The following is a 12,840-nucleotide window of genomic DNA, read 5'->3' as shown; positions in this document are numbered from 1 at the left end:
TTAGTAAAGGAGGAAAGGAATTGTGAAAAGATTGCAGGCATACTCTTAACTCTGCTCAACAAAATATTTTATGCGATGGTAAGGCTTAAATTTTAAATATGCTCGCTTGGCAACACAGATATGGTACACTGATATAATATTGTGTCATAAAGTGATGGAATGTGGATTTTCCTCAAGAATTCTCTTCATGGGGAATTTACCATTTTGTTTTTTCCAACAAGCTGGGGCATCAGCTAAGGATTAACTATCACTTCAAAGGTTGAAGGAGAACTCTTACAATGAGTTGGTCAAACTGGTCATCCACAACTCCTAGCAACCAACTAAAGAGTTGCAAGGGCATGGACACCAGAGCACATTATCCAGTTCTTCAGTTCAATTAAAGAACATGTCATTATGAGAACTAAAAGGACGGACTTTTATTTGAGTGGTTTCAATTTCTTAATTAAATAAATAGGAACATGGCAAAATGCTACATCACATATGCTATAGGCAACTTAATTGCTTTTATTATTATTTTTCTAATATTATTGAGAGCAAATTGTCATTATAAACACTTGCATGCTACTTTTGAGAGGAAAACTTGATAAATTGGTTTACAAGCAATATTTATTTTCAGGTTTGAATCCTTATCATGGGCGGCACAGTGATTAGCACTGCTGCCTCACAGCGCCAGGGATGAGGGTTCAATTCCCGGCTGTGTCACTGTCTGTGCAGAGTCTGCATGTTCTCCCCGTGTCTGCATGGGTTTCCTGCAGGTACTTCGGTTTCCTCCTACACTCCAAAAGATGTGCTGGTTAGGTGCATTGGCCATGTGAGATTCTCCCTCCCTCAATATACCCGAAGAGGCATCAGAGTGTGACAACTAGGGGATTTTCACAGTAACTTCATTGCAGTGTTAATGTAAGCCTACTTGTGACACTAATAAATGAACTTTATTTTCAGATTTTTTTCTTTTCTGAATTCTCTTCCTAAACCTTTCAGCCTCATTACCTTTCTCCCTGCCTCTAGAAACCTCCAACAAAAACTATATTTGTTCCTTCCCCTCGGAATTCCATTAGTTCCAATTATTTTTGTATATATATCCTGAAATTTGAGTCAATAACTCCAATTGTTTGTATAGTTTCATTTTTCATCCTTGTTGGGTGTTGTGCCACCCTGCATGCCCCTTTTTACATTGTAATCTACAGCCATGGTGGCAGCGGTCTGAGCTTACGTGACTTCATATTGAGCTTCCACAGCACCACTCAGACCTTTGGCCCAAGTTGCTTGTGCTACAATGGAAGCTGAGACATCTAGTCCACAGGTGTGCTGATGGAGGATGTTACCATTTCATGCTGGAAAGGATGGGCTCCATGTTATGTACAAAACTGGACTCAACACTGATCACCGGCTTTCTAGCAGGCTTTTCAATGGACCAGGCACTTTGTTGCACATACATTCCTCTGTAGGATGCCCCATTGAGGTGCTCACCTGAGTCCTCAACAGCAGAATCCATGACCTTCCCTTCTGGCTAGCTGGCACCTATATTATTCCTTGCCCCTGGTTGTAGGCCACCCATGCACCTCTATAATATCCTCTAATTCATGTGCAGAGCCAGAATCTGAGCTAATGATTGTGATTGTGAAAACAAGTGATAATGCTGTGCTTTCATCATTACTGACTTCATGTAGTTTCTTCACTGCCTGGCCAGTTTGCACCTCTTGGATCTCTGAAAGGATAAAGGCATATAGATATGCCTGTGGTGTGGGATGAGGGGAAAGTCAGAGATGCATGCTTATACCATCTGCAGATTGTAAATCAGAAAACGGTGTGGGATAAGGCTTGAGGTGGAATGTGAGAAAGAGTTTTCGGTGTGAGAAGACCTTGATTTTTCATACTTTCTGTCCTTCCACTGACCAGGCAATGGGTGTCCCAAAAATGGCCAGCGCCATGCCCAGGGATTAGCTCCTGCTCTCACCAGTTGTGTGCCAGCATTTCCTGCAAGAGAGAGCGAATTGTGTCAGTCATTGTGGTGCAATGTGTTTGGATGATGTGGCTGTCATGGTTGAATAGCTGACAGTGTGTGTCACTTGTGAGATATGGGTCTGAGGCATGTGGTGGTGCTAAGTATGTGAAGGTGCAATGGAGCATTTGAATGGTAAGTATGAGTTCTGATCGCCTCAGCTCATCTGTTGATGAAACCCTCGTTCATGCTTTTACTATCTCTATGCTACCCCAATGCACTTCTGACCAGCCTCTTACATCTTCCGTAAACTTGAAGTCTTTCAAAATTCTGCTGCCTTTTTCTTTACAGATCAAGTCCCTAATCATTCTGCTCACTGACCAGCATTGGTTCCTGTTTAATTTCCTTATGCCCTCACACCTTCCTGGCTCTGTAGTTTTTTCCAGCCCCACAACTCTACAAGACAGTGGCCTCTTGACCATCTCTGATTTCAGCTGCTCCACAGTTTCTGGCTGCGCTTTCAGCTGCAATATACTTAGCTCTGAAATTTCATCCCTAAATTCTCTACCTCACTAGCTCTCTATAAGATGCTCTATAAAGCCTGCCTCTGACCACACTTTTGGTTAACTGCCCCATGTGGCTCCATATCAAATTTTGCTTTATCCTCTTCCTGAGTCCCCGAACTAAAGCTGGGGTCGAACTCAACTCTGCCAGAAACGTAATGGTGACAAGATTGGGAGCCATTTTACCCAGACCCATCAAGACTTCCTTTAGTCTTGTGAAAGTCTTCATTGTGGGTCATCTCCTTCCTATACATGGCCACTCAGATCAGTAAGAGCTTTGCCTCATTACTGGTGGAACATGACGCAGGTTGATGATGATGATCAGGATGAACTGTAAAGTGCTTTGGGATGCTTCATGATGTTCAAGGCTCTATATAATACGAATTGTTGTTGATAGAGATTTTTGGCATGTGAGATGTTGGGCGCCAAGTATCATTATATCATTATCCTCCACAGCTATCTACACCCATTGCCTTCAGAGAATGTGCGTCTGGAGGACTGTCTTGCCCCATATGGATACAGGACATCATTCCCACTTTAGCAACCCCCCCGCTCCCAACTCCCCCCGCCCCCAACTCCTCCCCCCCCCCCCCCCCAACACACACATACACACTGGTCTCCACTATAATATCTGACAAACTTGGAACTCACTTTTTTCCAATTGTAACTTGATCAATATATCCCTGATCAGATTCAGCTCACAAAGGACTCACAGCACCTGCTCCAGCCACAGTGGATCCCCCGTTAAACAGTGCAGACTTGCTTTAAATTATGTTAAATCAACAGCATGATGAGAGCTGTCTGTATGCTGCATAGTTAGAACAGCAGGCAATACGAAGTTGCTGTGCTCCATGTGTTGCGTGCATTAATTGTGCATTGGCATCCCCACACCAGGTTTCACGGCCTATCCAGTTTTGCTCATAATGACTTGCTGAATAATATCTTACAGAATAGTTGGTCTTTGAGCATGAAAGCCAGAAGGCCGTTGGAGTGGGCCAATGATCCTGGTTCTGCCCTTACCTGACATAACCTGTCCACTTTTCAAAATAGGCACTGAATAGTTATTGACCCAGATTCATTCCAACTTAGACGAGATCAACTTCACCATCAGAGGGAACCCAGATCATACTTACGGATGAGTACCAAAGTGGATAGTTACTACTTACTCAGTCACTGTGGAAGCTTCATTTGAAATTAGAAAACAAAGCAGCATTTATCTTTCATTCACGCCCTGTTCTGAACTAAAAAGGATGGCATTGAGTCAGCTATCAAAGAGAAAGGCTTTGATAAGTGTGTACAATGAAAGGAATAGTTAAAGCACAGATTAAACTGCTACAGAATGAAGAGGGAATCTATTTGTTGAGGTTGATAGTATCGTGGAGATATTTGCTATGTTGGGAATGGTTGATGTTGACTGCCTGGACATTAACCTGAGTGTGAATCATGAATCTATTGTAAAACATGCCCGATTTTCAATCCACTGATTTCAGCAATTGAGTGGGTGATCTGTTCTGCTAGGTTACAGTCCAAAAGTGAGGTTAAAAATTATCAGCATTGTCTGAGTTTCTCAAATATTAAAGTTTATTTATTAATCACAGATAGGCTCAACATTAACACTGCAATGAAGTTGCTGTGAAAAGTTACTGCATGAAGTTACTGCACGGTGGTGCAGTGGTTAGCATTGCTGCCTCACAGTGCCAGGGGCATGAGTTCGATTCCGGCCTTGGATCACTGTTGGTGCGGAGTCTGCGGCATCTGCACATTCTCCTTCTGACTGCGTGGTTTTCCTCCAGGTGCTCTGGTTTCCACAGTCCAAAAGATGTGCTGGTTAGATGCACTGACCATGCTAAATTCTCCCTCAGTGTACCCGAACAGGCACCAGAGTGTGGCGACTAGGGGATTTTCACAGTAACTTATTGCAGTGTTAATGTAAGCCTACTTGTGACACTAATAAATAATCTTTAAATGAGTAAAAGATGGAAGTGAGATTGCTGGTGCATTCAGACAAAGGTAGGGCATAATTGTTATAAATGACTATAGTGAAGAAACACTTCTGAAAATATTAACAGAACAGTAGGTCCTGATGGCATGTATCCTAGTTAATTGAAGAAATTCAGAGAGAAGATTGAAGAGCATTTAAGTACATTTTTTCTGCCATCCCTATCTATGCAAATTGGTGGTTAATTCTACTGTTGAAGAATTGATAAAAAGTGTATCAGCTAATGAAAGCTCTTTTCATCTAAAATCATTAGAGAGAAAACTTTTAGAATCTGTAATTTAATACAGAATTTATGGCTGTTTGGAATCTATCAAGACAGTGAGGATGGATTTGTTAAAGACATGCAATTCTTGACAAATGTAATAAAGTTTTACAATAAATGATTTATTGGATAGATCAAGAGAACCCAGTAGCAGTGGAGGGTATAGTTTTCCAGAAGGCAGTCAGTAATTTGTCTGACAGGAGATTTGTTGCAACAATTCAGATGTAAGAGGAAATGGGTTATCATTTTTACGAAGTAACTTGATACACGGAAAACAAAATTAGGGTAGAATTGGAGAATGGAATCAAATGATGTCTGCTACAGTAGAGGCTCTCAAATGAGGGGCCTCCCAGGAGTCTGTGAGAAGATTCCAGAGGGGATAGCTGATACCAACACCAGAAAGTGGGAGCTCCCAATAGCAGGGGCAAAGAGGACTCTGGGTAATGGGGGCAGCCAGGGCTCTGATTACCGGGGCAGCCAAGGCTCTGGGTACTGGGTCAGCCAGGGCTCTGGGTACTGGGGGCAGCCAGGACTCTGGTTATCGGGGGCAGTCAGGGCTCTGGGTACCGGGCTTTGGGTACCAGAGACAGCCAGGGCTCTGGGTACTGGAGGCAGCCAGGGCTCTGGGTTCTGAAGGCAGCTAGGAATCTGGGTATCAGAGGTAACCACGGCTCTGGGTACCGGGGGCAGCCGGGGCTCTGGGTACTGCAGGCAGCCAGGGCTCTAGTTATCATATCAGGGTCAGCCAGGGCTCTGGGTACCAGAGGCAGCTAAGGCTCTGGGTACTGGGTCAGCCAGGGCTTTGAGTACTGGAGGCAGCCAGGGCTCTGGGTACCGCAGGCAGCCAGGGCTCTGGGTACCGCAGGCAGCCAGGGCTCTGGGTACCGGGGGCAGCCAAGGCTCTGGGTATCGGAGGCAGCCAGGGCTGCTTGTGAACACGACTCCCTCTCACCTGATGAAGGAGCAGCGCTCCGAAAGCTTGTGGCTTGTGCTACCAAATAAACCTGTTGGACTTTAATTTGGTGTTGTGAGACTTCTAACTGTGCTTACCCCAGTCCAACGCCAGCATCCCCACACTGGGGGGCGGCTTTTGCTACAAAATAAAACTTTTGGACTTTAACCTAGTGTTGTGAGACTTCTTACTATGTTTACCGGGGAGAAGCCAGGGCTCTGGGTACTGGGGACAGCCGGGGCTCTGGGTAGTATTTTTATACACAAAAAAATACTTGTGTGTGTTATGGGATTCACTATTTCTTTATAACACTGGAGGGAAGCAGAAGGCTGAGTTCCCCTGATGTGGAGTCAATACTCGGTCTTATTTTTGCTCCTGGTTTACATACAGATGATTAGGATTTGGACCCAGGGACATTATATTGACATTTTCTGAAGATTCAACTATGATTTGGCAAGCAGCAAGAAGAATGACCAAAATACTTTAGGAAGGTAGCAGACGCCAGGCAAATACAAGTTAATGTGGAGAAGTATGAAGCAATATGTTTGATGTGGGAACACAATGGCAATATATAATTAGTGGAAACTCTGAAGAATGTGGAGGACTGGGCAGATCAAGGAACTCAAGGACATAATTTTCTAAAAATGGAAATGCAGGTAAATAAGTAATATTAAAATCAACAGCATTTTGGGATTTAGAAATGTGATTGTAGAATACAAGAATAAAGAAGTAATGACAAATTTGTAGATGACAACATTTATGCCACTGTTAGAGTGATAATGTGTATGCAGTTTTGAGTACCTTATTACAGAAAGGATATTAAAGCCAACAGATGAATTAGTAATAATGGGCTAAAATATATTATATATTTATACACATTATAATATCGCATTTGATTAGGAAGCACGGTGGCACAGGGTTAGCACTGCTGCCTCACAGTGCCAGGGACCTGGGTTCAATTCCTGTGCTTGGGTCACTGTGTGGAGTTTGCACGTTCTTCCTGTGTCTGCGTGGGTTTCCTCCGGGTACTCCGGTTTCCTCCCACAGTCCAAAGATGTGCAAGTTAGGTGCATCAGCCATGCTAAATTCTCCCTCAGTGTACCCGACCAGGTGCCAGAGTGTGGCGACTAGGGGATTTTCACAATAACTTCATGGCAGTGCGAATGTAAGCCTACTTGTGACTAATAAATAAACTTTAACTTTTTACGTTAATAGTGAGGCATTATCAGTTTAACAGAAAGGCAGAGACAAGTTAGGAAAATGTCTTTATTCAGGAATAGTTGAAGCAGAGATTAGGGCATCTTTTAAGGAAAATTTGGATTATAATTGGAAGAAAGGAGGAAAGACTATCAGGAGTAAGAAGGGGAATGGATTGGTTTGGGATTGCTCTAGTGAAGAGCCAGTATAGAGATAATGGGCTGAGTAATTCTTCTTGATGGTTCATGTTGCTTCATTAGATCCAGCCTGAATTCTTATTTTGCTAAAATGTGAAAGTATTTAGATAAATGCTATTGTTGTAATTCAATACCTGCATTTTAATATTTTTTTTATTACACGAGAACTTTGATGAAAATATTATCGTTATTTAAAGTCAGAAGATATGAAAATCTTAACAAATATACCTGGCTACTAATAATTTCAAGGGAATGGCTTCCTCCTTACCTGTATCAAAGTTTACTGCTTGTGCCATTTCAAGCGCTCCATGAAAAGCTCCAGTCCATGAGGAACCAGCAGCTGGAGCAGTAGGGTCCGTCTTTGTGATCTCACCTGGCGCTGTGGTAATCCTGGCTGCCCTCACTGATGGTACCAAGAATGAGCCGTAACACGGGTCGAGATGTGGGCTGTGATGGTGGGCGTGGGCGTGTGGGTGGTGCATATGTGGGTAAACCTCATGCACAAGCGGATAGCTGGAACTCCCCTGGGACGCCAGTGTGTAGGGCCATGGCTCAGCAGTGGAGGGCGGGGCGCTGGCCTGGTGTAGTCCATGTCCAGGCCAAGCCATGGGATCTGGGGAGTGAAACACCGCACCGGACGCAGTAGAGATCTCGGGGTGATTTGCACTCAGAGCCGGTGGTGCTGGGGCTTGGTAAGTGCTGCTCCAGAAAGAAGCAGGGAAATTGTTCTTCTGACTTGGAGGGAATGGCGATCCTTCTGAAAAGGGGGGAAAAAATAAGGACATTAAAATTTGCCAGATCCTTTGAATGTAATGTGCAAAATACTACTATACATATACAATAGTCGGATGTTTGGTAGAGTGACTGCAAACTGGGATCAATAAAGGCTGGTTGTTTGCTGAACTATTATGCAAGAGGTAGAAGCTACATCCAGTATAAATCTTCCCAATCACGGCTAACCACGATTGTGATTGAGAAATGGGGCATTAGGTGTAACTGGATTCCTAAGGAAATCGAAGTTGACATGAACTACAGTGAATCTCCGGACAGCCTGAAGCCTTTTACCACTCAGCATCTCTGCACCAGGTTCACTTTAACCGAACCCTGAGGAAAACAACAGTGTTGACAGTGGAATAAATCTCCCACACGGCATGAAACTGCAAGTGGGCACAGAGTGCCGGATTTTAGCCTGGTCGGAAATCTTCCCCAGCGATCAGTTAGCAGCCTGCCTCCGCAGCCTGTCTTTTCTTAACTCGTATGCACCAGGCAGGTTTCCCCACTTTGCCTCCACTGGGCACCTTGCTACGCAACGTAAATATTAAAGGTATAAAAAGGCAGGCTCTCTAAACTTATGGCGAGGCTCCGCTTATTAAAACTACATCCAATTAAGATTTGGTGGTTTGAGAGCAATGGTTGGGAATCGGGGTAGCTCTCCCTGGTCCTTTTACTATCAATTTTATATTCTGCTCAGTCCAAAGAGGCAAGAGAATAAACTGAGAATTAGATTTAGCAGAAGGGCAGGGGAGTTGCGAGGGTGGAAGATGTCAGTGTGTCGGGAGCAGGTGATTTTATTATTATTGTCACAAGTGGGCAGTGTGAGTAAAACTGGGTGGATTCTGCACTCTCTATTACGGGCGAGTCAAGGCAAAAAAGTGCGATCCCGTTCCAAAGAGTATCAGGAGTAGCCGACCTTTAAACTATCAAATAGGGAGTATTCAATAATCCCGCTATCACCACAAATCCTTTATTGCTATTTGCAGGATGTATTAATTTATCAATATGAGTATGATAAATAATATTGGATTGGGTCAATAATTTGGTCAAATATTGTCCCAGATGGCACGCTCTAATTAAAACTAACATTCCCTTTGAACCTGCTACAAATAAACATGCATAGGTGTAAATCTTCCTCTAACCATGAATACTCCTTGGTCAAGTTTCTCATTTAGTCCCATCTCCTGCTGTGTGCACACTAAGTAAATCCCTCAACATTTCTTCACACTAACTCTTTACCAATAAGCTGCTAAATAAGCGACCGTCAGTTCATTAGAGTGGCAGTGTTTACTTGCAGAGGTTGCTTGCCCTACCTTTCCACACGGAGCTGGAGGAAGCCTGGGGCTTTGAGTTCGGGCTGTCGCTCCCGTGGAAGTTGCTGGGCTGACTGAGGGCTCTGCTGAAATGTTCGTCCACCACGGCGCCGATGTCCCCCTGGAAGTAGGTGAGCAGCACGCATCTGGAACTGATGTACTCGGCCTCGGGAGGCTGCTCCTTCTCGCTTTCTTTGCTGGGCGGGTTGTTCTCCATCGATTCTTGCATCTTGCCGGGTCGGGCTAACTTCTGCTGCAAGTGAACACGGGAGCAAGCGGCAGTTCAGATACAATTGGGCAACAAGAGCTAGGACACAAATCTCCCTTCCAGAACTCCACTCTCCCACTCCGGGAACAAGTTGCACTTTTACTGCACCCCACGGCGCCAACAAAAGGACTGTCCCATTATTAGAAATACAAAATACAACACTTCGTTTTACTTATAAAGGAAAGCTTCATAAATTGAACCTCCTATAGATTTTGTCTAAAGAGAGATACAGAAAGGTACGCTGAGTGCTCTGGATGTGCAGTGGCACTTCAATTCCAATTCTAATTCTATCCTTCAATAATATATTTCTGCAACGTCCTTTCCTTCTCCCCTATGTACTTTATGAATGGTATGCTTTGTCTGTATAGCGCGCAGGAAACAATGCTTTTCACTGTACACCAATATATGTGACAATAATAAATCAAATCAAAAAATCCAATATATCAGTGAGATGACAAAACTTGCTGAACGGATTAATATTTAAATCCTATTTCTATATAGTCGATATTAACTATGATTTGTATATTTAGTGATATAAATGTATTAGAGTCCAGTGTAGATAACAAGGCCGAGTTATGATAACATAGGGCCATAAGCAACACTGTGGCCCAGTGGTTAGCACTGCTACCTCATAGCGCCAAGGACCTGGGTTCGAGTCCCGATTTGGGTCTGCACATTCTCCCGTGTCTGCGTGGGTTTCCTCCGGGTGTTGTGGTTTCCTCCCACAGTCTGGAAGACGTGCTGGTTAGGTGCATTGGGCATGCTAAATTCTCCCTCAGTGTACCCGAACAGGCGCTGGAGCGTGGCGACTAGGGGATTCTCACAGTAACTCCACTGTAGTGTTAATGTAAGCCTGCTTGTGACATTGATACTTAAACTATGAGGGACTTATTTACCTCGGCATTACGTGTGTACAGTGTAGGATGTCATGAAAATTCCAATCCCCTAAATAACAGAAAAGGGCCGGACCTCCAAGATTCCAAAAAATGTTTCTGCTCACTGCTGCCGGGATATCATTCCCCTTAATATCCAGTGTCAATCCCTTGAAAATGTCGCGTTCCCACGGCTTGTTACTGTGGTCTAGCCTGTCTGCTTGCAGAACTATTCACATCTTGAATGAGTTTAGCGTGGCAGCATTTACATTTTACCATACACCTTATCCAAATCACTGCTGCAAATTGCAGCTCCATCCTCACTCACTCGCTTTATTCACGCGAGTTCTACCACTTGGATTAATTGTGGCTTACTGTTCACTGATCCACACTGGGTTATTCCAGTACCTACTGGAGGTACAGTTGTTGATTGATTTAGTATCTGTCCCGGGTTGAGGGAGTGATTCAAGGGCCTATTCCAAACAAAAAAAACCAGCTGATGCCAACATCAGTTCTGAAGAAGTCATGTTGAATTCGAAAAGTTAATTCTGTTTCTCTCCATCCCTCTCTGCACAGTTGCTGCCAGACCCGCTGGGGGGTTTTTCCCCCCAGCAACTTTTGTGTTGATTTCACTATTGTTGCAGTTGCAAAATGGGCGGCAGATATTAATTGGGTGCTGCATTTCCAATTGTATTCGGTTGTAACTTTTGTACCGTACAATTGTCAGACAGGCTCCAAGGATCTCTTATTTTTTACACAGAAGTCTTTACCAAAAGACAGAGATCAGAATGTGTGTGTGTCACAATGAAAAATAAAGTTAGATTCATTTAATTTTTTCAAGTGATTCTTTGATCAGGTGGGAAACTCCTTCGACATTAATCAAAGTAGGGCTGTTTTATCTTGACAATTGCACACGCGGGGGAGTGAATGAAATATATTATTTGGGATAACACATGGACAAATGAGACGGGCCCGGTTTTCCATTCCTGCGAGTGCTTTTGGGCTGAAACTCTGGGAGAGAAACACACCCACCCCTCCGACCCACGGGCTGCTATGCAGAGAATTTCAGAGCAATCTTGTCAGACATATCCGAGAGGTCGCGTCATGTGTTGTCAAACGGAATGAAGAAACCGCAGCGGAATTTGACAGCTGACTCACAGCCAGTTTACAAGGCAGCTGCTATTTCGCCTCTCTTTCTCTCCCCCCCCCCCCCCTCCACACTCTCTCTCTCTCGCCCTCCCCTCCCTTTACCTCGTTTGTCTCAATCAGATGCCCGTCTGGTTGGGGGGGTAAGGCTGGCACTGCCCTTACCTGTTGTGATTGATGGTGACGGTAACAGGCTGTGGTGTAGGCTGCTGCGGCGGCGGCTGCTGGAAAGTACTGGTGCGCTCCATAAGACTGATGATACATAACATCCAGACAACTCATGACCGACCCCACTTTCCGATCACTCGCATTTGTGTTGGGTGGGTAGAGGGGTTGGGGGGGGGGCGGTGCGGTGGGGAGAGAGATTGGGGTGGAGTGGGGTGGGAGATACTGCTTCAATCTTAGAAGGGACTCGTCCCTCGCATCCTCGCTTTGTACGTCCTCGCTGGAAAGAAGGAGGGGGGCGGGGGGCAGGAGGGAGAAGAGAGAGTTAAAAAGTTCTGAACATTAAGACAATACGAGCCGCCTCCGCCTGTCCGGTGCCGGGGACTCTTTGTAGAAAGTTTTGGGGTCTGATTGATGGGAACATCAGCAACTCCGCCTGCCCCACTCCTGATTGGACAAGACCCTGCCCTTTTCTATTGGCCAACACAGCAGCAAGCCCCTCCCACCCGCAATACTGAAGCATTTCTCAATATTTAGACAGTTGTTACTTTTTTTCCCAAACTTCTCCTTTTGTGCACTAGCTATTTTTAAATGGATTTACAATCACACTGGATAAGCTGCTGGATCAGTTTGAAGTTCAGCTGATTGGCAGACACTATTCTGTGGGCAGGATTGTGATGTGTTGACTACCTAAAGGGTCAGTGCCTATTCAATGAAGGCGACCAGAACCGAGTTTCCAAATTGATGCAAGGTGGGCAATTTCCAATGCACAGGCGTTAGGGCAATTGAAGCAGTTTATAACAGCCCAAGGCTGCTGTTCTGCTCTGAAAGACACCTTGCTCGCGTAGGACCTCGGAGTCACCGCGGTGAGGGTTTTGAATCGACAACAGAACATGCGGGAAAATCTCAGCAGCTCTGACAGCCTCTGTGGAGAGAGAATAGAGCCAACGTTTCCAGTCTGTATGACCCTTCGTCAAGGTATCCTAAAGTTTAAAACGGTTAAAATATTTTTTAAAAACGCTTGCAGAGTTCTGCTTCACGAACTGAACACTTTAAATAGTGTCTACTTAGACACACTACCAATTGATGCATCACCTTGCTTGAGTTCGTCTGCTTGCAAGTAAACACAGTAAGAAGTCTCACAACACCAGGTTAAAGTCCAACAGGTTTATTTGGTAGCAAATACCATA

General features: G+C 44.5%; 1 protein-coding gene across 6 annotated transcripts in view; it reads right to left on the bottom strand.

The window, feature by feature from the left end:
• The window catches only part of vgll3 (vestigial-like family member 3), a 108,212-nt gene extending 96,124 nt beyond the window's left edge, over positions 1 to 12,088 (bottom strand). For 3 of the 6 annotated variants that reach the window (XM_078232856.1, XM_078232855.1, XM_078232854.1), the window contains exons 1-3: positions 11,651 to 12,088; positions 9,200 to 9,452; positions 7,381 to 7,869 (exon numbers count right to left, since the gene is read on the bottom strand). In XM_078232856.1, coding sequence (XP_078088982.1) covers positions 7,381 to 7,869; positions 9,200 to 9,452; positions 11,651 to 11,767 — 859 coding nt within the window. In that variant the 5' untranslated portion in view covers positions 11,768 to 12,088. Of the gene's footprint in view, positions 1 to 1,862; positions 1,978 to 7,380; positions 7,870 to 9,199; positions 9,453 to 11,650 lie in introns of all 6 variants that reach the window. The other 3 variants (XM_078232850.1, XM_078232852.1, XM_078232851.1) reach the window with 3 other exon arrangements.
• Positions 12,089 to 12,840: the final 752 nt, after the last annotated feature.

Source organism: Mustelus asterias, chromosome 17 (genome assembly GCF_964213995.1).
Source record: "Mustelus asterias chromosome 17, sMusAst1.hap1.1, whole genome shotgun sequence".
In the NCBI taxonomy this organism is placed as follows: Eukaryota; Metazoa; Chordata; class Chondrichthyes; order Carcharhiniformes; family Triakidae; genus Mustelus; species Mustelus asterias.
Note: the sequence above shows the minus strand (reverse complement) of the source record. Positions and strands in the feature narration are given on the sequence as shown.